The sequence below is a fragment of the Staurois parvus genome, unplaced genomic scaffold (assembly GCF_062004578.1).
Source record: "Staurois parvus isolate SC_StPar_1 unplaced genomic scaffold, SC_StPar_1.0 ptg002953l, whole genome shotgun sequence".
Taxonomy (NCBI): Eukaryota; Metazoa; Chordata; class Amphibia; order Anura; family Ranidae; genus Staurois; species Staurois parvus.
In genome coordinates, this window is record NW_028320749.1 from 1 (window position 1) to 23,017 (window position 23,017).

General features: G+C 51.5%; 1 protein-coding gene across 1 annotated transcript; it reads right to left on the reverse strand.

Moving 5' to 3' along the window:
* Positions 1-1,816: 1,816 nt before the first annotated feature.
* On the reverse strand, positions 1,817-22,764 carry LOC149428801 (protein HTATIP2-like). The gene is made up of 3 exons (XM_089666984.1): positions 22,576-22,764; positions 18,460-18,567; positions 1,817-1,991 (listed from the first exon to the last, which is right to left on the reverse strand). Exons 1-3 carry the CDS (start codon positions 22,762-22,764, stop codon positions 1,845-1,847), a joined length of 444 nt encoding a protein of 147 aa, XP_089523110.1. The 3' UTR covers positions 1,817-1,844.
* Positions 22,765-23,017: the final 253 nt, after the last annotated feature.

A 23,017-nucleotide genomic window follows, 5' to 3' on the forward strand; every position in this document is an offset into this window, starting at 1 on the left:
GGGGGGGAAAGTGTCCGGACTGGAAGGGGGGGGAAGTGTCCGGACTGGAGGGGGGGGAAGTGTCCGGACTGGAAGGGGGGGTGAAAGTGTCCGGACTGGAAGGGGGGGTGAAAGTGTCCGGACTGGAGGGGGGGGTGAAAGTGTCCGGACTGGAAGGGGGGGTGAAAGTGTCCGGACTGGAAGGGGGGGTGAAAGTGTCCGGACTGGAAGGGGGGTGAAAGTGTCCGGACTGGAAGGGGGGGTGAAAGTGTCCGGACTGGAAGGGGGGGTGAAAGTGTCCGGACTGGAAGGGGGGGTGAAAGTGTCCGGACTGGAGGGGGGGGGTGAAAGTGTCCGGACTGGAAGGGGGGGTGAAAGTGTCCGGACTGGAAGGGGGGGAAAGCGTCCGGACTGGAAGGGGGGGAAAGTGTCCGGACTGGAAGGGGGGGGAAAGCGTCCGGACTGGAAGGGGGGGAAAGCGTCCGGACTGGAAGGGGGGGAAAGCGTCCGGACTGGAAGGGGGGGAAAGCGTCCGGACTGGAAGGGGGGTGAAAGTGTCCGGACTGGAAGGGGGGGGGGTGAAAGTGTCCGGACTGGAAGGGGGGGTGAAAGTGTCCGGACTGGAAGGGGGGGAAAGCGTCCGGACTGGAAGGGGGGGAAAGCGTCCGGACTGGAAGGGGGTGAAAGCGTCCGGACTGGAAGGGGGGGAAAGCGTCCGGACTGGAAGGGGGGGAAAGCGTCCGGACTGGAAGGGGGGGAAAGCGTCCGGACTGGAAGGGGGGGAAAGCGTCCGGACTGGAAGGGGGGGAAAGCGTCCGGACTGGAAGGGGGGGAAAGCGTCCGGACTGGAAGGGGGGGAAGTGTCCGGACTGGAAGGGGGGGAAAGTGTCCGGACTGGAAGGGGGGGGAAGTGTCCGGACTGGAAGGGGGGGAAAGTGTCCGGACTGGAAGGGGGGGAAAGTGTCCGGACTGGAAGGGGGGAAAGCGTCCGGACTGGAAGGGGGGGGAAGTGTCCGGACATGAAGTGATGAAAGTATAATGCCCTTTTGGACATGTTTGCGAAAAATGAAAAAAAGAATTGTCCCAGCAGAAAAAGTGGTTAAAGCGGAGTTCCTCCCAAAAGGGGAAGTTCCATTTTAAGCCATTGTCCCCCGCTCCCCATTAAGGATTGGCACCTTTGGGGAGGGGGGGAGGGCAGGTACCCGAATTTGGCAGTTACCCGCTTCTGCTGGGATCACCTAGGCGCTCAGAAGCGGAAGTTGTCCTCCTACCCTCCCTCCCCGAAGTCTTGTGGGACACGTGACAGGTCCCAGAAGACACATGCGCATGCGCAGAGGGTACCCGGCTGTGAAGCCGCAAGCTGTCACAGCCAGGTGCCCACACTGAGGATGCCGGCCTCCTGGAATACAGGACGGCCGGTGAAACGGGCTGCGGCGGGGGCAACGCGGGATCGTGGGACAGGTGAGTGGCTGCTTTTTAAAAGTCAGCAGATACAGTTTTTGTAGCTGCTGACTTTTACTTTTTTACAGGGTGAATGGATGAATGGAACTCCGATTTAATCCCTTTCTGCCAGTGACAGCCGGCCCTTTAAGGGGATTTTAAAATGTGGGGGGGGGGGGGGCAGTAGATGGTTTACCAATCACTGTGATTGGCTATCACACTGAACATGTGATCAAGACCCTGTCCTACCTGCTCCCAGTTGTCACCAGTGATGTGGTCACAGTGCTAGGGGTGCACAACTGAGCATGCTCCCAGCCCATGACGGTGATGCTGGCTGTATGCGTAGATACAAGTACATGCATACTGTCGGTGGGAAGGGGTTAAGTCCCCTAAAATTTCATGAAACGGCATTGGTTGGTTCGCCGTCAGCTGACCTTCACTCGGATGTAGAGGAAGCTGCTCTGTTTGTTGGCTCCCTTGGAAGATTCCAGATTGAAGTGTTTGCAGCCCCCCGACTTCGCCAGCTGTGCAGACTTCACCACGTAGTCGTGATCCACCCGGATAAAGCCAGCCTGGAGGAAAAGAAAAAAATACATTACTGAAATATTCTGCCATGGTGGGATTGCCTGTCAGATTTGAGCCCCATCCCCCCTTAGCTGAAGATGTTGCTTCTACTAATAGTAAACCTAGAAAGGAGTGAAAATATATCCATGCATGTAGTCTGATCTCTCCGGAACCTCCATCCTCCTGCCAGAGACCTCTCTAGTGATATAAAGATCTATATAGAGGAATCAGGACCTCCTTCCTCCTGCCGGTGACCCCTCTAGTGATATAAAGATCTATATAGAGGAATCAGGACCTCCTTTCTCCTGCCGATGACCCCTCTAGTGATATAAAGATCTATATAGAGGAATCAGGACCTCCTTCCTCCTGCCGGTGACCCCTCTAGTGATATAAAGATCTATATAGAGGAATCAGGACCTCCTTTCTCCTGCCGATGACCCCTCTAGTGATATAAAGATCTATATAGAGGTATCAGGACCTCCTCCCTCCTCCTGGTGACCCCTCTAGTGATATAAAGATCTATATAGATGAATCAGGACCTCCTTCCTCCAGCCGATGATCCCTCTAGTGATATAAAGATCTATATGGAGGAATCGGGACCTTCTCCCTCCTCCTGGTGACCCCTCTAGTGATATAAAGATCTATATAGAGGAATCGGGACCTCCTTCCTCCTGCCGGTGACCCCTCTAGTGATATAAAGATCTATATAGAGGAATCAGGACCTCCTTCCTCCTCCTGGTGACCCCTCTAGTGATATAAAGATCTATATAGAGGAATCAGGACCTCCTCCCTCCTGCCGGTGACCCCTCTAATGATATAAAGATCTATATAGAGGAATCAGGACCTCCTTCCTCCTGCCGGTGACCCCTCTAATGATATAAAGATCTATATAGAGGAATCAGGACCTCCTTCCTCCTGCCGGTGACCCCTCTAGTGATATAATGATCTATATAGAGGAATCGGGACCTCCTTCCTCCTGCCGGTGACCCCTCTAGTGATATAATGATCTATATAGAGGAATCGGGACCTCCTTCCTCCTGCCGGTGACCCCTCTAGTGATATAAAGATCTATATAGAGGAATCAGGACCTCCTTCCTCCTGCCGGTGACCCCTCTAGTGATAGGATCTATATAGAGGAATCAGGACCTCCTTCCTCCTGCCGGTGACCCCTCTAGTGAAATAAAGATCTATATAGAGGAATCGGGACCTCCTCCCTCCTCCTGGTGACCCCTTTAGTGATATAAAGATCTATATGGAGGAATCGGGACCTCCTTCCTCCTGCCGGTGACCCCCCTAGTGATATAAAGATCTATATAGAGGAATCAGGACCTCCTCCCTCCTCCTGGTGACCCCTTTAGTGATATAAAGATCTATATGGAGGAATCGGGACCTTCTTCCTCCTGCCGGTGACCCCCCTAGTGATATAAAGATCTATATAGAGGAATCAGGACCTCCTTCCTCCTGCCGGGGACTACTTTAGTGATATATAGATCTATATAGAGGAATTGGGACCTCCTTCCTCCTCCTGGTGACCCCTCTAGTGATATAAAGATCTATATGGAGGAATCGGGACCTCCTCCCTCCTCCTGGTGACCCCTTTAGTGATATAAAGATCTATATGGAGGAATCGGGACCTCCTTCCTCCTGCCGGTGACCCCCCTAGTGATATAAAGATCTACATAGAGGAATCAGGACCTCCTTCCTCCCGCCGGTGATCCCTCTAGTGATATAAAGATCTATATGGAGGAATCGGGACCTCCTCCCTCCTCCTGGTGACCCCTTTAGTGATATAAAGATCTATATGGAGGAATCGGGACCTCCTTCCTCCTGCCGGTGACCCCTCTAGTGATATAAAGATCTACATAGAGGAATCAGGACCTCCTTCCTCCCGCCGGTGATCCCTCTAGTGCAGTGGTTCTCAACCTTTCTAATGCCGCGACCCCTTAATACAGTTCCTCATGTTGTGGTGACCCCCAACCATAAAATTATTTTCGTTGCTACTTCATAACTGTAATTTTGCAGTGGGAGGAGTAGTGCCATGTCATTGGTGTCAGTGGGAGGAATAGTGCCTCATCATTGGTGTCAGTGGGAGGAATAGTGCCCCATCATTGGTATCAGTGGTAGGAATAGTGCCCCATCATTGGTGTCAGTGGTAGGAATAGTGCCCCATCATTGGTGTCAGTGGTAGGAATAGTGCCCCATCATTGGTGTCAGTGGGGGGAATAGTGCCCCATCATAGGTGTCAGTGGGGGGAATAGTGCCCCGTCATTGGTGTCAGTGGGAGGAATAGTGCCACGTCATTGGTGTCAGTGGGAGGAATAGTGCCACGTCATTGGTGTCAGTGGGAGGAATAGTGTCCCATCACTGATGTCAATGGGAGGAATAGTGCCCCATCATTGGTATCAGTGGTAGGAATAGTGCCCCCATCATTGGTGTCAGTGGTGGGAATAGTGCCCCATCATTGGTGTCAGTGGGGGGAATAGTGCCCCATCATAGGTGTCAGTGGGGGGAATAGTGCCCCATCATAGGTGTCAGTGGGGGGAATAGTGCCCCATCATAGGTGTCAGTGGGGGGAATAGTGCCCCATCATAGGTGTCAGTGGGGGGAATAGTGCCCCATCATTGGTGTCAGTGGGGGGAATAGTGCCCCATCATTGGTGTCAGTGGGAGGAATAGTGCCCCATCATTGGTGTCAGTGGGAGGAATAGTGCCCCATCATTGGTGTCAGTGGGAGGAATAGTGCCCCATCATTGGTGTCAGTGGGAGGAATAGTGCCCCATCATTGGTGTCAGTGGGAGGAATAGTGCCCCATCATTGGTGTCAGTGGGGGGAGGAATAGTGCCCCATCATAGGTGTCAGTGGGGGGAGGAATAGTGCCCCATCGTTGGTGTCAGTGGGGGGAGGAATAGTGCCCCATCGTTGGTGTCAGTGGGGGGAGGAATAGTGCCCCATCGTTGGTGTCAGTGGGGGGAGGAATAGTGCCCCATCGTTGGTGTCAGTGGGGGGAGGAATAGTGCCCCATCGTTGGTGTCAGTGGGGGGGAGGAATAGTGCTCCATCGTTGGTATCAGTGGGAGGAATAGTGCCCCATTGTTGGTGTCAGTGGGGGGAGGAATAGTGCCCCATCATTGGTAATAGTGACACCAATGATTGGGCACTATTCCTCCCACTGACACCAATGATACTTACCTTGCTGACCCCTGCTCCAGCCTGGGCTCGCTCGCTCCCTCCCTCTCCCATGGTACAAACACTTACCGGTCAGATGGCTTCCTTCTCCGGCCGCTCTCCTCCTCTTCACTCGCTCGAGCTTCGCGGTGCCGCTCGGCTCCTCCTTTCCAAGCTCCACCTCCTCGCCGGTGATTGGCCGCCTGTGTGGCTCTCTTGAGCTACAGTTCCGGCGGCCAATCACCGACGAGGAAGGATTGATCCCGGGGGTGTGTCCAGATGACAGGGACGACATGTCATCCCGCCCACACCTGGAGACGGATCAAGGAGCGGTGTCTCGGTTCCTAAGGCCATCGGAAATATGTGTTTTCCGATGGTCTTAGGCGACCCCTGGGAAAGTGTCGTTCGACCCCCAAAGGGGTCGCGACCCCCAGGTTGAGAACCGCTGCTCTAGTGATATAAAGATCTATATGGAGGAATCAGGACCTCCTCCCTCCTCCTGGTGACCCCTTTAGTGATATAAAGATCTATATGGAGGAATCAGGACCTCCTTCCTCCTGCCAGTGACCCCTCTAGTGATATAAAGATCTATATACAGGAATCAGGACCTCCTTCCTCCTGCCGGTGACCCCTCTAGTGATATAAAGATCTATATAGAGGAATCAGGACCTCCTTCCTCCTGCCGGTGACCCCTCTAGTGATATAAAGATCTATATAGAGGAATCAGGACCTCCTTCCTCCTGCCGGTGACCCCCCTAGTGATATAAAGATCTATATAGAGGAATCAGGACCTCCTTCCTCCTGCCAGTGACCTCTCTAGTGATATAAAGATCTATATAGAGGGATCAGGACCTCCTTCCTCTTTCTGGTGACCCCTCCTGCAGCTGTCTCCCTCCTCCCGGGGCAGAATGGCTCCCGCTGCTGTCAATCAAATGCCGTGCTGAGCCAGCAGGGGCAGAGCCAAGCCGCCCGTCCATGTCAATGGATACAGACAAACTGCCTCGGGAGCAAGCCCACACTGGTGCCCCCATGGAAAGCGGCTTTCCTTGGAAGCACCCACCGAATAGGAGGAACCTGTAGCGCCAGCAGGGGACCCCAGAAGAGGAGGATCTGGGCTTCTCTGTGCAATACCGCTGCACAGAGCAGGAAAGTATACAATTTTTTTTTATTTTAACTAAAAAAAGAACAAAAAAAACCCCTGAAGGTTTAATGTTGCTTTAAGTGCGCACTTAGAAATCTTTATGTACATATTATGTGGAATTGTATCAAAGCATTTGTTGAATTCAAGATTTATTTCAGACTTTGTCCAAAGCACCACCCTGTTCCAACACATTCAACCTGATTATTCTGACATCAGGAAAGCCATGCTGCTTTGTATCATTCGGTGTTTTTAAAATTCACTTTTTCAGGAAATATTCCATTAATGTTACTTCTATCGATGTTAAACTTACTGGCCTGTAGTTGTCAGCTTCTTCCTCGCTACCGGGGGCAGACTGACAACTCATGGGGCCCCCGGGCAATAGGGGATCATGGGGCCCCTGTGTCCTTGCCCAAACTCAAAAAAGCCTATGAAAAACGTACCAGGGGCACCTCATGGGGCCCCCTACTGACCCCGAGCCCTCGAGCAGTGCCTGAGTTTCCAAATGGTTAGTCCGCCCCCGCTTGCTACCCTTCATGTCAACAGGCACAACTGTCTGCCGGTAATGAGGAACGTCTCCCATTGGAAGAAGAAGATGATTAAAAAGCTCAGTTAATGGTCCACCATTTATACCCCAGAATTCTGATAGAACCCTGGTATCAGGACCAGGACAAGGGGTGGGCAGGAGGGGCAGCGGCCCAGGGCTCAAGAGAGAGTTTCTGCTGTGTTGGAGCTTATTGGAAAATAATGTCAATTTACAAATTTCAAGAAGAATTACAAACCATTTGCATTAAACTGTATCTGACGCCAATATTTTATCTTGGTTTTGGATGGAGTGTGAAAAGAACAATTCGAACAATTGGAAGAAAATAGATCCGGGAGCACTCACAGCGTCCTGTTTCTTCATTTGCAGCCAAACAAAGGCTAAAAACAATGGAGAGTTTATCTTGCCAAGGATCGTCTCCTGCGCAATAAGCAAAGCGCGTAGATGGCGTGGAAAACGGTCATTGGCTGGATAAATGGAACGGTTCTCAGCCCGTGTTTTGTTGCAAATAAAGAACCGGTTTGCCGTGAGTGTTCCCGAATCTTGCTTTCTTTAGATGGCTTTAATTCTGATCGGTAGGACACTGTTGGGAGATTGGGGGGCACTATGGAAGGCACTACAGGAGGCTGGTGGGCACTGCACTGTTGGGGTTGAGGGCTCTCAGGGAACCTGAGGGCACAGTGGGGGGCTGGACAGCACTGTTGGCATTGAGGGCTCTCAGAAGACCTGGAAGCATAGTGGGGGGGGTTGGACAGCACTGCTGGCATTGAGGGCTCTCAGGGGACCTGAAAGCACAGTGGGAGGGTTGGACAACACTGCTGGGGATGAAGGCTATCAGGGGGGCTAGGGGTACAGTGGGGGGTTGGACAGCACTGGTGCGGTAGAGGGCTCTCAAGGGGCCTAGGGGCACTGTGGAGGGTTGGACTGCACTGATGGGGTTGAGGGCTCTCAGGGGACCTGGAAGCACAGTGGGGGGGGGGGTTGGATAGCACTGTTGGGGTTGAGGGCTCTCAAGGGGCCTAGGGGCACTGTGGAGGGTTGGACAGCACTGGTGGGGTTGAGGGCTCTCAAGGGGCCAAGGAGCACTGTGGAGGGTTGGACAGCACTGGTGGGGTTGAGGGCTCTCAGGGAGCCTGAGGGCACAGTGGGGGGGTTGGACAGCACTGTTGAGGTCTCTCAAGAGGCCTAGGGGCACTGTGGAGGGTCGGACAGTACTGTTGGGGTTGAGGGCTCTCAGGAGGCCTGAGGGCACAGTGAGGAACTGGACAGTACTGTTGGGGTTGAGGGCTCTCAGGGGGCCTGAGGGCACAGTGAGGAACTGGACAGCACTGTTGGCATTGAGGGCTCTCAGGGGACCTGGAAGCACAGTGGGGGGTTGGACTGCACTGTTGGGGTTGAGGGCTCTCAGGGGGCCTGATGGCACAGTGGGGGGCTGGACAGCACTGTTGGCATTGAGGGCTCTCGGGGGACCTGGAAGCATGGGGGGGGTGGACAGCACTGCTGAGGTTGAGGGATCTCAGGGGGCCTAGGGGCACTGTGGAGGGTTGGGCAGCACTGGTGGGGTTGAGGGCTCACAGGGGGCCTGGAAGCACAGTGTGGACGTTGGACAGCACTGTTGGGGTTGAGGGCTGCCAAGGGGCCTAGGGGCCCAAACTTTGGGCCCTGAGCCAGGAGTGATTTTGCACTTGCATTTTGTCACACGACACGTGCCACATTTCAAAGCATTTTTTTTAAGTCCAGAGGTGAGCATTGAGGCGCCATTCACATCTCAGAGTTTATGATTGTGCGGCAAACTGCAGAAAAGGCAATCTTTGCCTTGTGTCTTGGAAATGCACTGCAAGCGCACATCAGGCTTCTGTTCCTTCCAGGTCACGGCTCATGCGCATATACTTTTCGGAAAAACGATCGTACGATTTGACCATCATTGAGTCGAAAATCGGTCGTTTTTCATGAAATTTCCAACATGCCCAATCACCAAAAAGTCCAATATCCAATTCCTTCCATTGATACATTGTATCCATTTCCTTCCATTGATACATTGTATCCATTTCCTTCCATTGATACATTGTATCCAATTCAATCCATCAATACACTTTGTCCAATTCCTTCCATGGATACAATGTATCCATTTCCTTCCATGGCTACATTGTAACCATTTCCTTCCATGGATACATTGTAACCAATTCCTTACACCGATACATTGTATCCATTTCCTTCCATCGATACATTGTACCCATTTCCTTCCATCGATACATTGTATCCATTTCCTTCCATTGATCCATTGTATCCATTTCCTTCCATCAATACATTGTACCCATTTCCTTCCATCGATACATTGTATCCATTTCCTTCCATTGATCCATTGTATCCATTTCTTTCCATCTATACAGTGTACTCATTTCTTTCCATCGATACATTGTATCCATTTCCTTCCATCGATACATTGTACCCATTTCCTTCCATCGATACATTGTATCCATTTCCTTCCATCGATACATTGTATCCATTTCCTTCCATTGATACCCAATTCCTTCCATGGATACATTGTATCCATTTCCTTCCATCAATACACTGTGTTCAATTCGTTCCATTGATACATTGTGCCCATTTCTTTCCATAGATACATTGTATCCATTTCCTTCCATTGGTACATTGTATTCATTTCTTTCCAGTGCTACATTGTACCCATTTCCCTCCATCGATACATTGTATCCATTTCCTTCCATGGGAACGCAGGACTGTTTATTATCCTTCAAATCATTTGTGCCAATACAATTCTCTGATTATTTTGTTACCTCTCAGGGGACCGGCCTCCGGGGACGCCGCAGTTTTGTCCACCGCGATTCTCACACTCGTACGAAAATTCCTGCACAGCTTTGTCCAGCCGGCCAATCGGGAGCCGCGCTACCCACGCTGCCGCCTGGCAACCTCTTGGCTGGCCAAGGTGTAATTTGATTAAAGCGAGCCTCTAATTTCCCCGGCTTTACTTCTGCATTAAATGCGGCTTAATGGAGCCCCAGCCATCCTCCATTGTCTGCGGGAAATTAAAGTGACACAAATACCCGCCGCTCCCTCTCCCCGAGGTGATTAGCCCGTCAGCTCAGCTGAATGCCATCACAAGCCGGCGTCCCTCTATTCACCGGACTCACTTGGCAATGACAAAGTCCTCCTTGAGGGACGGGCAGGGGAGAAGCTTGGGGTCCCGCCACCTTTAACCTATCATTCCCCGACAATGGACGCCGCCTGACGAAATGTCCGCACCTTTGTGTCCGATAGAAGTGATGTGCGGGCATTCGGCTTCTCCATCGCACCGAATCCTTCCACCGCGCTGCAGCAGACGGTACGGATCCTACACAATGGGTTAGACGCGCCGAAAAAAAAAAAGAAAAAAATATCGTACGCCGCACTTCACGCCAAACAATGCGTCCAATTAAAAGAGTTTTGTTGCGCTTTTTCTATCCGAGATCTATGAAGCTGCCACATTACATCAAAACGCTCCTTTACAAATTGCATGAAGCGTGTTGCCCAAATGGGAGCAGGAGCTTCTTTTTGGGCAACAAACGTGCCTAGGGCAGCCAATTCAAGCCAATGGGCTGCCATCAGGGGCGGACTGACAACTCATGGGGCCCCCAGGCAATAGGGGATCATGGGGCCTCTGTGTCCTCACCCAAACCCAAAGCACCCCCAAAAAAGCCTATAAAAGGTACCAGAGGCATCTCATGGGGCCCTTTACTGACCACGGGCCCTTGGGCAATAGGGGATCATGGGGTCCCTGTGTCCTCACCCACACGCAAAGCACACCCAAAAAAGCCTATAAAAGGTACCAAAGGCATCTCATGGGGCCCTTTACTGACCGCGGGCCCCCGGGCAATAGGGGATCATGGGGCCCCTGTGTCCTCACCCACACTCAAAGCACCCCCAAAAAAGCCTATAAAAAGGTACCAGAGGCATCTCATGGGGCCCTTTACTGACCCCGGGCCCTTGGGCAATAGGGGATCATGGGGCCCCTGTGTCCTCACCCACACGCAAAGCACACCCAAAAAAGCCTATAAAAGGTACCAGAGGCATCTCATGGGGCCCCTTACTGACCCCGGGCCCTTGGGAATTGGCCGAGTTTCCAAATGGTCAGTCCGCCCCTGGCTGCCATATACGACGTGCAGAATCACATGAATATCGCAATGGCAAAATAGCGTAGTGGGAACGCTGTGAACAGAGCCTAATGCAGACCATACATGGGTCAAATTCCGAATGATTTTTCATTCGAAGATCGAAAAGGTCGTTCACTCGGTAATCCGATGGCGCCATCAATGATTTGGAAAATCGGCCGTCCGAGTCATAAAGTTCACCCCATATAACAGGCAAAACTTCTGTTCCTTCCAGGTCACGGCTCATGGCGCATATTCTTTTCGCAAAAACGATCGTACGATTTGACCATCATTGAGCTGAAAATCGGTCATTTTTCACAAATTTTCCAACGTGCCTGATCACCGAAAAGGGGAGGAACCAGGAAAATCGGCCGGAGCCATTGACCCACTAAGAAAACGAAAATCGTCAGATTATTCTTCGGTCCGATTTTTGGATGAAAAATCAGTCGAATTTTGACCCATGTATGGCCGGCATATATGTGAAAAAAAAAAGAAAGAAATACTGTACGCCGCACTTCACGCCAAACAATGCGTCCAATTAAAAGAGAGTTTTGTTGCACTTTTTCAATCCGAGATCTATGAAGCTGCCACGTTACATCAAAACGCTCCTTTACAAATTGCATGAAGCGTGTTGCCCAAATGGGAGCAGGAGCTTCTTTTTGGGCAACGAACGTGCCTAGGGCAGCCCATGTTGTGCTTTTTGTACCCGACATCTATGAAGCTGCCACATTACATTGTCGGGTTTAGAGGTGTTTTAAAATGATCGCTGATACATTCGCCAATACCGATCGCGTTTAAAGGGACCCTGTCACCAGATCATTCATTTCAGCAATAATCTCCCCGTACGATTGGATGTGTATTGAACCTGTTTAATTCACATTATTTAGGGCTGGTTCACACCACTTGGGGTGCAACTGCATAGATTTTCCCACACCCCTATGCACCCCCATGCATCTAGCAAATGCAGGTGCGTTCGTGCCCACAAAATCACATGGTGGGCAGAACAGTGGCTAAATGGTTAGCACTTCCGCCTGGCAGTACTCGGGTCATTGGTTTAAATCCCAACCACGGCACCACCTGCCTGGAGTTTGCACGTTCTTCCTGTGCCTGCGTTGGTTTCCTCCGAGTACTCCGGTTTCCTCCCACACTCCAAAGACATGCTGGTAGGTTAGTTGGATCCCGTCTTCATTGTCTCTAGTATGTGTATGTATGAATGTGAGTTAGGGACCTTAGATTGTACGCTCCTTGAGGGTTAGGGACTGATCTATCTATCCATCTATCTATCTATATCTATCAATCAATATCTATCTATCTATCATCTATCTATATCTATCAATCAATATCTATCTATCTATCATCTATCTATATCTATCAATCAATATCTATCTATCTATCTATCTATATCTATCAATCAATATCTATCTATCATCTATCTATATCTATCAATCAATATCTATCTATTATCTATCTATCTATTATCTATCTATCTATTATCTATCTATCAATATCTATCTATCTATCTATCTATCAATCAATATCTTTCTATTATCTATCTATCTATCTATCTATCTATCTATCTATCTATCTATCTATCTATCTATCAATCAATATCTATCTATCTATCTATCAATCAATATCTATCTATCTATCAATCAATATCTATCTATCTATCAATCAATATCTATCTATCTATCTATCTATCTATCTATCTATTATCTATCTATTATCTATCTATCTATCTATCTATCTATTATCTATCTATTATCTATCTATTATCTATCTATTAATCTATCTATCTATCTATCTGTCTATTATCTATCTATCTATCTATCTATTATCTATCTATTATCTATCTATTATCTATCTATCTATCTATCTATCTATCTATCTATCTATCTATCTATCTATCCATTCAGTCATATCCAACCCTTGGTGATTGGATGGGCCGTCACTTGGAAGCGACTTTTTCCATGAATTCTCTTAGCAATTATTTTTACAGGGTAGGTTGCCAGGTCTTTCCCCAACCCCCACCATGCAGGAGATCCCGCATGGCCAGGGATGAACTAGGACAATTTATACAGGAGCCATTTAACCTACCAGCATGTCTTTGGAGTGTGGGAGGAAACCGGAGTACCCGGAGGAAACCCACGTAAGCACAGGGAAAACATGCAAACTCCATGCAGGAGGCGCCATGGTTGGGAATCGAACCCATGACCCAATTACTGCACACACACACTCCCTGATTTTGAATGTTCGCTCCTCACAAAGAAATGATCGGTCTATAAATCGAATGTTCGGTGTAACACTGAGAGACAGAATAGCAACAACAAATTCAGCAGAAATGCGTCTAACAAATGATGACTGATTTGCATGTTCACGAGGGAAATAAGGATTTGATCCCCTATCATTCAGCAGGATTTCTGGCTCCCAGGTGTCTTTCATACAGGTAACAAGCTGAGATTAGAAGCAGTCTCTTAAAGGGAGTGCTGCTAATCTCATTGTGTTCCCTGTATAAAAGACACCTGTCCACAGGAGACATCAAACCATCAGATTCCAAACTCTCCACCATGGCAAAGACCAAAGAGCTGTCCAAGGATGTCAGGGACAAGATGGTAGACCTACACAAGGCTGGACTGGGCTACCAAACTATGGCCAAGCAGCTTGGTGAGAAGGTGACAACAGTTGGTGCAATCATTCACAAATGGAAGAAACACAAAACAAGTGTCAGTCTCCCTAGGTCTGGTGCACCATGCAAGATCTCACCTCGTGGAGTGTCAATGATCATGAGAACAGTGAGGAATCATCCCAGAACTACACGTGAGGATCTTGTCAATGATCTCCAGGCAGCTGGGACCACAGTCACCAAGAAAACAATTGGTAACACACTACGCCGACAAGGACTGAAATCCTGCAGTACTTTTTACGTCTTTCTGCATGTTAGGCAGCCCTTTGAAATGATAAGGCTGCTGAGAAATGCGTGGGAACATGAACAAACACACGGATGCACCTTTATGGTGTGAACCAGACCTTACCTGTAGAAGGCTCCCTTTTGTAGACATCTAGGACTACTCCTGGGTGCTGCCATCTTGGATGTGATGTCAGCAGCCCCAGAAGACCCACAGCTGTCACACTAGTGACACTCTATAGCAGGCTTCACTAAATGGTGGACCGCGGTCTGGATTCGGACCGAGTCCCTGTCCAACCCAGACTGCTGCGGCCTTGCCATTCAGGAGCAGTTTGTTCCCCTCAGCTGTCGTCACCACTGACATCTACCACAGGCTGACATCGGGAGGCATGACAGTTCTGGAAGAGGGCAGGAGCTGCCAAATTAGGCAGCAGGTGATCGGTTTCTAGGACACATGGCGGTCCTAGCAACCAGTCATAAGCTGGTTAACAGGAAATGTGAAGCTCCAGTGCTCCATTCAGCGCTGTCCTGCCTCCCGATGTCATCTCTGGACCTGCTTTGTCTCCCATCCTCAGCCCTGTGTAAGATAGGAAAGGGGAGTGGGCTATACCACTGCTATGAAGGATGGGGAGGAAGCCAGGGGGGATTTAAAGGGGCAACTGAGGACATGAGTCTGAAGGAGGAGGGGGGTGATATAATGGGGGTCTGAGGACAGGAGCCTGAAGGAGGATGGAGGGGTCTGAGGACAAGAATGTAAAGGAGTGGGAGGGGGGGCTCCCCTCAGCTGTCGAGCCGCTACACCTGTGCAAGACTGAAGGGGAGGAGCCGGTACACTTGTGCAAGACTGAAGGGGAGGAGCCGGTACACCTGTGCAAGACTGAAGGGGAGGAGTCGGTACACCTGTGCAAGGCTGAAGGGGAAGAGTCGGTACACCTGTGCAAGACTGAAGGGGAGGAGCCGGTACACCTGTGCAAGACTGAAGGGGAGGAGCTGGTACACCTGTGCAAGGCTGAAGGGGAGGAGTCGGTACACATGTGTAAGACTGAAGGGGAGGAGCCGGTATACCTGTGCAAGACTAAAGGGGAGGATCCAGTACATCTGTGCAAGACTGAAGGGGAGGAGCCGGTACATCTGTGTGAGACTGAAGGGGAGGATCCAGTACATCTGTGCAAGACTGAAGGGGAGGAGCTGGTACACCTCTGCGAGACTGAAGGGGAGGAGCCAGTACACTTGTGCAAGACTGAAGGGGAGGGGCCGGTACACCTGTGCAAGGCTGAAGGGGAGGAGCCGGTACACCTGTGTAAGACTAAAGGGGAGGAGCCGGTACACCTGTGCAAGACTAAAGGGGAGGAGACAGTACACCTGTGCAAGACTGAAGGCGAGGGGCCGGTACACCTGTGCAAGACTGAAGGGGAGGGGCCGGTACACCTGTGGAAGACTGAAGGGGAGAAGGCGGTACAATTGTGCAAGACTGGAGGTGAGGTCTAAGTTCACCTTTCACTGTCTATGTAGCTTTAGTGTTTGATATCAGACAGACCTTTGATCTCTCATTATCAGTCAGTGTAGCTGATTTGCTCCCTTTGTTATCTAATATCTGAAGGACCGGCTGCTCTGACTGCACTCTGCTACTCCATCATTACTACTTCCAAGATCTGGCAGAGCGGTGGCTGCATTCAGCTGTTTTTTCATATTTCAGAGCCCTTCCCACTATACTGCCTGTATTGTTCAGGGAGCACAAGGGGTAATTGTTCGAGTGGCCCACACACACCAATATGGCCCTCAGTGGTACCTCTACCATACACACTCTATATCCCGTCCTCTACACCTGCGTGGGTACACTGAAGTATATCTGAAGCCAAAAACTAAGGTTACATGTACACTGGAACTCCCCTAGAGGTTGCAGCAGAAAAATGCTCAAAAAACTGTGTAACACAATTAGCCGTGTTTAGCCGCATTTAGTGCTTGGACATTTATTTATTTCATTAGCCAGAGTACTTGCCAATGAAATGAATAAATGCCTAAATGCTAAAACATGGTTAGTGCTTAGGTGCGTTTTTGCCACTTTTGCCATTTTTTTAACCAAAACATTCCTTTCCTGAACACGATTCTTCTCCGCTCAGTAGAGGGGCATTTAACTCCCCTAAACTCTGGTAAAAGCCTCTGTGTGTATGGACAGATAGGCTTTTATTGAGTTGAGTTTAGAGGCTTTGACAAAAAAAAAAAAATGCCAAAAACTCCTAAACTCACCTTTAGGAGCAGCAGTGTGCATGAGGCCTAAAGGTTTTGGCTTTTGATGCACTTAAACTACCAACAGAGGAAAATTGCAGTTGGTACCGCTTTATTCTGTTCCATAGGTTAAGAAGGGTGGGGCTGTAGGGTAGAAAGGGTGGAACCCTAAGGTAGGAAGGGAGGTGCTCTAATGTAGGAAGGGTGGAGCTCTGTCGGAGGAAGGGTAGGGTTGTAGGCTATGAATGGTAGAGCTGTAGGGTAGAAAGGGTAGGGATGTAGGGTAGCAAGAGAAGAGCTCTACAGTATGAAGTGTGTGGCTGTAAGATAAGAAGAATAGGACAGGGTAGGAGAGGGCTGTAGGGTGGGTATTGTAGAGCTTCAGGGTAGGAAAGGTGGAGCTGTAAAATAGGAAGGGTGGAGCTATAGGGCAGGAAGGGTAAGTCTGAATGGTAGGAAGAATAGGGCAAATACAATAGGAAGGGTAGGGCTGTAGAGTAGGAAGGGTAGGGCTGTAGGGTGGGTAGGGCTGTAGGGTGGGTAGGGTAGGGCTGTAGGGTGGGTAGGGTAGGGTAGGGCTGTAGGGTGGGTAGGGTAGGGCTGTAGGGTGGGTAGGATAGGGCTGTAGGGTGGGTAGGGTAGGGCTGTAGGGTGGGTAGGGTAGGGCTGTAGGGTGGGTAGGGTAGGGTAGGGCTGTAGAGTAGGAAGGGTAGGGCTGTAGAGTAGAAAGGATAGGGCTGTAGGGTGGGAAGGATAGGGCTGTAGGGTGGGAAGGGTAGGGCTGTAGGTTGGGAAGGGTAGAGTTTTAGGGTAGGAAAGGTGGAGCTGTAAGATAGGAAGGGTGAAGCTATAGGGTAGGAAGGCTAAGGCTAAATGGTAGGAAGAATAGGGTAAATACGATAGGAAGAGTAGGGCTGTAGGGTAGGGCTGTAGGGTGGGTAGGGTAGGGCTGTAGGGTGGGTAGGGTAGGGCTGTAGAGTAGGAAGGGTAGGTCTGTAGAGTAGGAAGGGTAGGTCTGTAGAGTAGGAAGGGTAGGGCTGTAGGGTAGGGTTGTAGGGTGGGTAGGGTAGAGCTGTAGGGTGGGTAGGGTAGAGTTGTAGGGTGGGTAGGGTAGAGCTGTAGGGTGAGTAGGGTAGGACTGTAGAGTAGGAAGGGTAGGGATGTAGGGTAGGAAAGGTGGAGCTGTAAGATAGGAAGGGTAAGGCTGAATGGTAGGAAGAATAGGGCAAGTATGACAGGAAGGGTAGGACTGTACAGTAGCAAGGGTAAGGCTGTAGAGTAAGAAGGGTAGGGCGGTAGGGTGGGAAGGGTAGAGCTGTGGGGTGCATAGGGTAGGGTAGGGAGGGTGGAGTTGTACGGTAGGAAGGGCAAGGCTGAATGGTAGGAAGAATAGGGCAGGTACAATAGGAAGGGTACTGCTGTAGAGTAGGAAGGGTAGGGCTGTAGGGTAGGAAGGGTAGGGCTGTAGGGTAGGAAGGGTGGAGCTGTAGGGTAGGAAGGGTAGGGTTGGAAGCGTAGGGCTGTAGGGTGGGAGGGGTAGAGCTGTAGGGTGGGAAGGGTAGGGCTGTAGGGTAGGAAGGGTAGGGTTGGAAGCGTAGGGCTGTAGGGTGGGAGGGGTAGGGCTGTAGGGTAGGAAGGGTGGAGCTGTAGGGTAGGAAGGGTAGGGTTGGAAGCGTAGGGCTGTAGGGTGGGAGGGGTAGGGCTGTAGGGTGGGAAGGGTAGGGCTGTAGGGTAGGAAGGGTGGAGCTGTAGGGTAGGAAGGGTAGGGTTGGAAGCGTAGGGCTGTAGGGTGGGAGGGGTAGGGCTGTAGGGTAGGAAGGGTGGAGCTGTAGGGTAGGGTTGGAAGCGTAGGGCTGTAGGGTGGGAGGGGTAGGGCTGTAGGGTGGGAAGGATAGAGTAGAGAGGGTGAAGTTGTAGGGTAGGAAGGGCAAGGCTGAATGGTAGGAAGAATAGGGCAGGTATAATAGGAAGGGTACTGCTGTAGGGTAGGAAGGGTGGAGCTGTAGGGTAGGAAGGGTGGAGCTGTAAGATAAGAAGGATGGAGCAATAGGATAGGAAGGGTAGGAAGAAACGGCAGGTACGACAGGAAGAGTAGAACTATAGAACCATTATGACGGCTACCTTTGAATTCCTTCCCATAATCCCTCCTTTTTGTGATTACCAGGCCAACAATTCCACACCAGCAGCCATTCTGATGAGATTTGTGTGGCCCTTTGACCACGAGCAGCCCTTCTCCCTCCCCTTCTATAAGGAGTGTTCCATATCGATGGAGTTGTGTGTCACAAAGGATCAAACCTCTCCTTGTATTACACCGATATCATCTGTCACGGCCAAGGGCCGTCCCTCTCTGCTCACCTCTCCGGATTTGGCTTTTGTAGTCCCCAGGCAACAGAACCCCACGTCATGTCCCTGAAAGGCTGCAGCATAATCATCCAACTTCTCGAAATCCACCACCTCCTGGACCTGGAGAACAGGACGGGTGTAAATACACAACACACAATAGTGACAAATTAGAGAGGATATATTTGATGGGGGGGGAGTTGTTGTGGTCTTTGTCACCAGTAGGGAGATTCATTATTTGGGAAGGATATCCAAAATCTTACAGTTGTCATCAAAACAGGAACAGAGGATATTCCCTTCACTTGGGGGAGATTTCTTCCCACTTCCTGTTGTGTTTCAGGACAGATGGTAAAAGGAAATCTCCCTCAAACACATATGAACCTGAACCTGGAACCAGTCAGCTCTAAGCCCTTCTAGGTTTAGAGCTGTAAAACTCCCTATCACAACCTGCGCTCATCAGCTTCAACGGGGTGGGAAAGTGAGGGGGCTGTAAAGTAGGAAGGATGGGGCTGTAGGGTAGGGCAGTGGGGAAGCAAGAGTAGGGCTGTGGGGTAGAAAGAGTAGGGCTGTGGGGTAGCAGGAGTAGGGCTGTGGGGTAGCAAGAGTAGTTCTGTGGGGTAGCAGGAGTAGGGCTGTGGGGTAGCAGGAGTAGGGCTGTGGGGTAGCAGGAGTAGGGCTGTGGGGTAGCTGGAGTAGGGCTGTGGGGTAGCTAGAGTAGGGCTGTGGGGTAGCTAGAGTAGGGCTGTGGGGTAGCTAGTGTAGGGCTGTGGGTTAGCAGGAGTAGGGCTGTGGGGTAGCAGGAGTAGAGCTATGGAGTAGCAAGAGTAGGGCTGTGGGGTAGCAGGAGCAGGGCTGTGGGGTAGCAGGAGCAGGGCTGTGGGGTAGCAGGAGCAGGGCTGTGGGGTAGCAGGAGAAGGGCTGTGGGGTAGCAAGAGTAGGTCTGTGGGGTAGCAGGAGTAGGGCTGTGGGGTAGCAGGAGTAGGGCTGTGGGGTAGCAAGAGTAGTTCTGTGGGGTAGCTAGAGTAGGGCTGTGGGGTAGCAAGAGTAGGGCTGTGGGGTAGCAAGAGTAGGGCTGTGGGGTAGCAAGAGTAGGGCTGTGGGGTAGCAGGAGTAGGGCTGTGGGGTAGCAGGAGCAGGGCTGTGGGGTAGCAGGAGAAGGGCTGTGGGGTAGCAGGAGTAGGGCTGTGGGGTAGCAAGAGTAGGTCTGTGGGGTAGCAGGAGTAGGGCTGTGGGGTAGCAAGAGTAGTTCTGTGGGGTAGCTAGAGTAGGGCTGTGGGGTAGCAAGAGTAGGGCTGTGGGGTAGCAAGAGTAGGGCTGTGGGGTAGCAGGAGTAGGGCTGTGGGGTAGCAGGAGTAGGGCTGTGGGGTAGCAAGAGTAGTTCTGTGGGGTAGCAGGAGTAGGGCTGTGGGGTAGCAGGAGTAGGGCTGTGGGGTAGCAAGAGTAGGGCTGTGGGGTAGCTAGAGTAGGGCTGTGGGGTAGCAAGAGTAGGGCTGTGGGGTAGCAGGAGTAGGGCTGTGGGGTAGCAGGAGTAGGGCTGTGGGGTAGCAAGAGTAGGGCTGTGGGGTAGCAAGAGTAGGGCTGTGGGGTAGCAAGAGTAGGGCTGTGGGGTAGCAAGAGTAGGGCTGTGGGGTAGCAAGAGTAGGGCTGTGGGGTAGCAAAAGTAGGGCTGTGGGGTAGCAAGAGTAGGGCTGTGGGGTAGCAAGAGTAGGGCTGTGGGGTAGCAAGAGTAGGGCTGTGGGGTAGCAAAAGTAGGGCTGTGGGGTAGCAAGAGTAGGGCTGTGGGGTAGCAAGAGTAGGGCTGTGGGGTAGCAAGAGTAGGGCTGTGGGGTAGCAAGAGTAGGGCTGTGGGGTAGCAAGAGTAGGGCTGTGGGGTAGCAGGAATAGGGCTGTGGGGTAGCAAAAGTAGGGCTGTGGGGTAGCAAAAGTAGGGCTGTGGGGTAGCAAAAGTAGGGCTGTGGGGTAGCAAAAGTAGGGCTGTGGGGTAGCAGGAGTAGGGCTGTGGGGTAGCAGGAGTAGGGCTGTGGGGTAGCAAAAGTAGGGCTGTGGGGTAGCAAAAGTAGGGCTGTGGGGTAGCGGGAATAGGGCTGTGGGGTAGCGGGAATAGGGCTGTGGGGTAGCGGGAATAGGGCTGTGGGGTAGCGGGAGTAGGGCTGTGGGGTAGCGGGAGTAGGGCTGTGGGGTAGCGGGAGTAGGGCTGTGGGGTAGCAGGAGTAGGGCTGTGGGGTAGCAGGAGTAGGGCTGTGGGGTAGCAAAAGTAGGGCTGTGGGGTAGCAGGAATAGGGCTGTGGGGTAGCAGGAGTAGGGCTGTGGGGTAGCAGGAGTAGGGCTGTGGGGTAGCAGGAGTAGGGCTGTGGGGTAGCAAGAGTAGGGCTGTGGGGTAGCAAGAGTAGGGCTGTGGGGTAGCAAGAGTAGGGCTGTGGGGTAGCAAGAGTAGGGCTGTGGGGTAGGAAACTTAGGGCTGTAGAACACTTTTAGGTTCAGAGCTGTAAAACCCTGGCTGCTCTATCCAAGAAAATGCTGATTGGACACAACCTGAGCTCATACGATAGGTAAGGTAGGAGGAGTGGGGCTGTAGGTTAGGAAGTGTAGGGCTGTAGGGTAGCAAGGCTAAGGCTATGGGGTAGGATAGGTGGGGCTGTAGGACAGGAAGGGTAGTGCTGTAGGGTAGGAAGGGAAGGGTTGTAGGGTAGGAAGGGAAGGGTTGTAGGGTAGGAAGGGAAGGGTTGTAGGGTAGGAAAGTTAGGGCTGTAGAACACTTCTGGGTTCTGAGCTGTAAAGCCCTGTCTGCTCTATCCAGGACATAACCTGAGCTCATAGGATAGGAAAGGTAAGAGGGGTCAGGCTGTAGGGTAGGAAGGGCAGAGCTGTAGGTTAAGAAGTTTAGAGCTGTAGGACAGGAAGGGTGAGGCTGTAGGGTATGATGGCTTGGGCTATGGGGTAGGAAAGGTGGGGCTGTAGGATAGGAAGGGTGGGGCTGTAGGGTAGGAAGGGTAGGGCTGTAGGATGGGAAGGGTGGGGTTGTAGGGTAGGAAGGGTAGGGCTCTAGGATAGGAAGGGTGGGGCTGTAGGGTAGGAAGGGTAGGGCTGTGGGATAGGAAGGGTAGGGCTGTGGGGTAGGAAGGGTAGGGCTGTGGGGTAGGAAGGGTGAGGCTAAGGGATAGGAAGGGTAGGGCTGTGGGGTAGGAAGGGTAGGGCTGTGGGGTAGGAAGGGTGAGGCTAAGGGGTAGGAAAGGTGGGGCTGTAGGACAGGAAGGGTAGGACTGTGGGGTAGGAAAGGTGGGGCTGTAGGGTAGGAAGGGTAGGGCTGTAAGGTATGAAGGGTAGGGATATAGGGTGGGAAGGGTAAGTCTATGGGGTAGGAAAGGTGAGGCGGTAGGGTATGAAGGGTAGGGATGTAGGGTGGAAAGGGTAGTGATGTAGGTTGGGAAGGGTAGGTCTATGGGGTAGTAAAGGTGGGGCTGTAGGGTAGAAAGGGTAAAGTTGTAGGGTAGAAAGGGTAGGGCTGTGGGGTAGGAAAGGTGGGGCTGTAGGGTAGGAAGGGTAGGGCTGTAAGGTATGAAGGGTAGGGATGTAAGGTATGAAGGGTAGGGATGTAGGGTAGGAAGGATGGGGCTGTAGGACAGAAAGGGTAAAGTTGTATGGTAAGAAAGGTGGGGCTGTAGGGTAGGAAAGTTAGGGCTGGCTGCTCTTTCCAAGGAAGTGCCATCAGACACAACCTGAGCTCATCAGCTTCAACAGGGTGCAGGAGGTGACATTAGGAGGTCTAATAGGCCCCTGACGTCTCCTTAAAGTGCCGAGTTGCATGACTGCGCAATTGTCAGTTAAAGTAACGCAGCGCCGTAACGCAAAAAAAGGCCTGGTCAGAAGGGGGAGGGGGGGTCCTCTGGAGGGCAAAAAGCAAGTAAATATAATAAACCTTCCTATCTATTTACTAACGCTCGCAGCATACGGATCACAAATAGTCCGCGATGATGGAGAGAGTTGAAGTGAAAGTACAAAATGTGCGCTGCAGTAAACGTCAAAAATGGGCGTGGCAGCAAAAGGGTTCAAAAGTATCTATTTGATCAACAACAAAAACAATAAACTTTCGGTCTGGGACGGGAGGTAGGTGGCCCCCCGGTGGGCTCTTACCAGATCCCTATACGCCTCGTCTTCGTAGTCCATCTTGCGGCGTCCAATCAGCGTGATTCTGCTGTACAGGCGACTCTGCGCGATCTCTTTCAGCAGCTCCTTCCCCGTCTCCCCGGACGCACCCAGGATGAAGCAGGATCGGTTCAGCTGCCTGTATTCCTCTCTCAACGTCTTGATGTCGGCCGCCATCCTGTAAACGCAAATTAAACGATAAACAGTGCGCTGTTCTAGAAGGCGGGGGGGGGGGGGGGACTGGAATCGCTCCGACCTTATTAAAGGGGCTGTCCACCATACTGCCCCGAACTACATCACCGACCTGATATCCAAGTACCGCCCAACACGCACACTCCGCTCCTCACAAGACCTCCTTCTCTCTAGTTCCCTGGTCTCCTCCTCCCATGCCCGCCTCCAGGACTTCTCCAGGGTGTCACCCATCCTCTGG

Bases quoted from the DNA above. Each gene is read 5' to 3' on its own strand.
- LOC149428801 (XM_089666984.1), bottom strand. From the start codon at position 22,764: ATGGCGGCCGACATCAAGACGTTGAGAGAGGAATACAGGCAGCTGAAC. The intron at 18,568-22,575 runs GTAAGAGCCCAC...CCTGTTCTCCAG, and splicing joins ACGAGGCGTATAGGGATCTG to GTCCAGGAGGTGGTGGATTT. The intron at 1,992-18,459 runs GTGAGCAGAGAG...CTTTTCCTCCAG, and splicing joins CAAAAGCCAAATCCGGAGAG to GCTGGCTTTATCCGGGTGGA.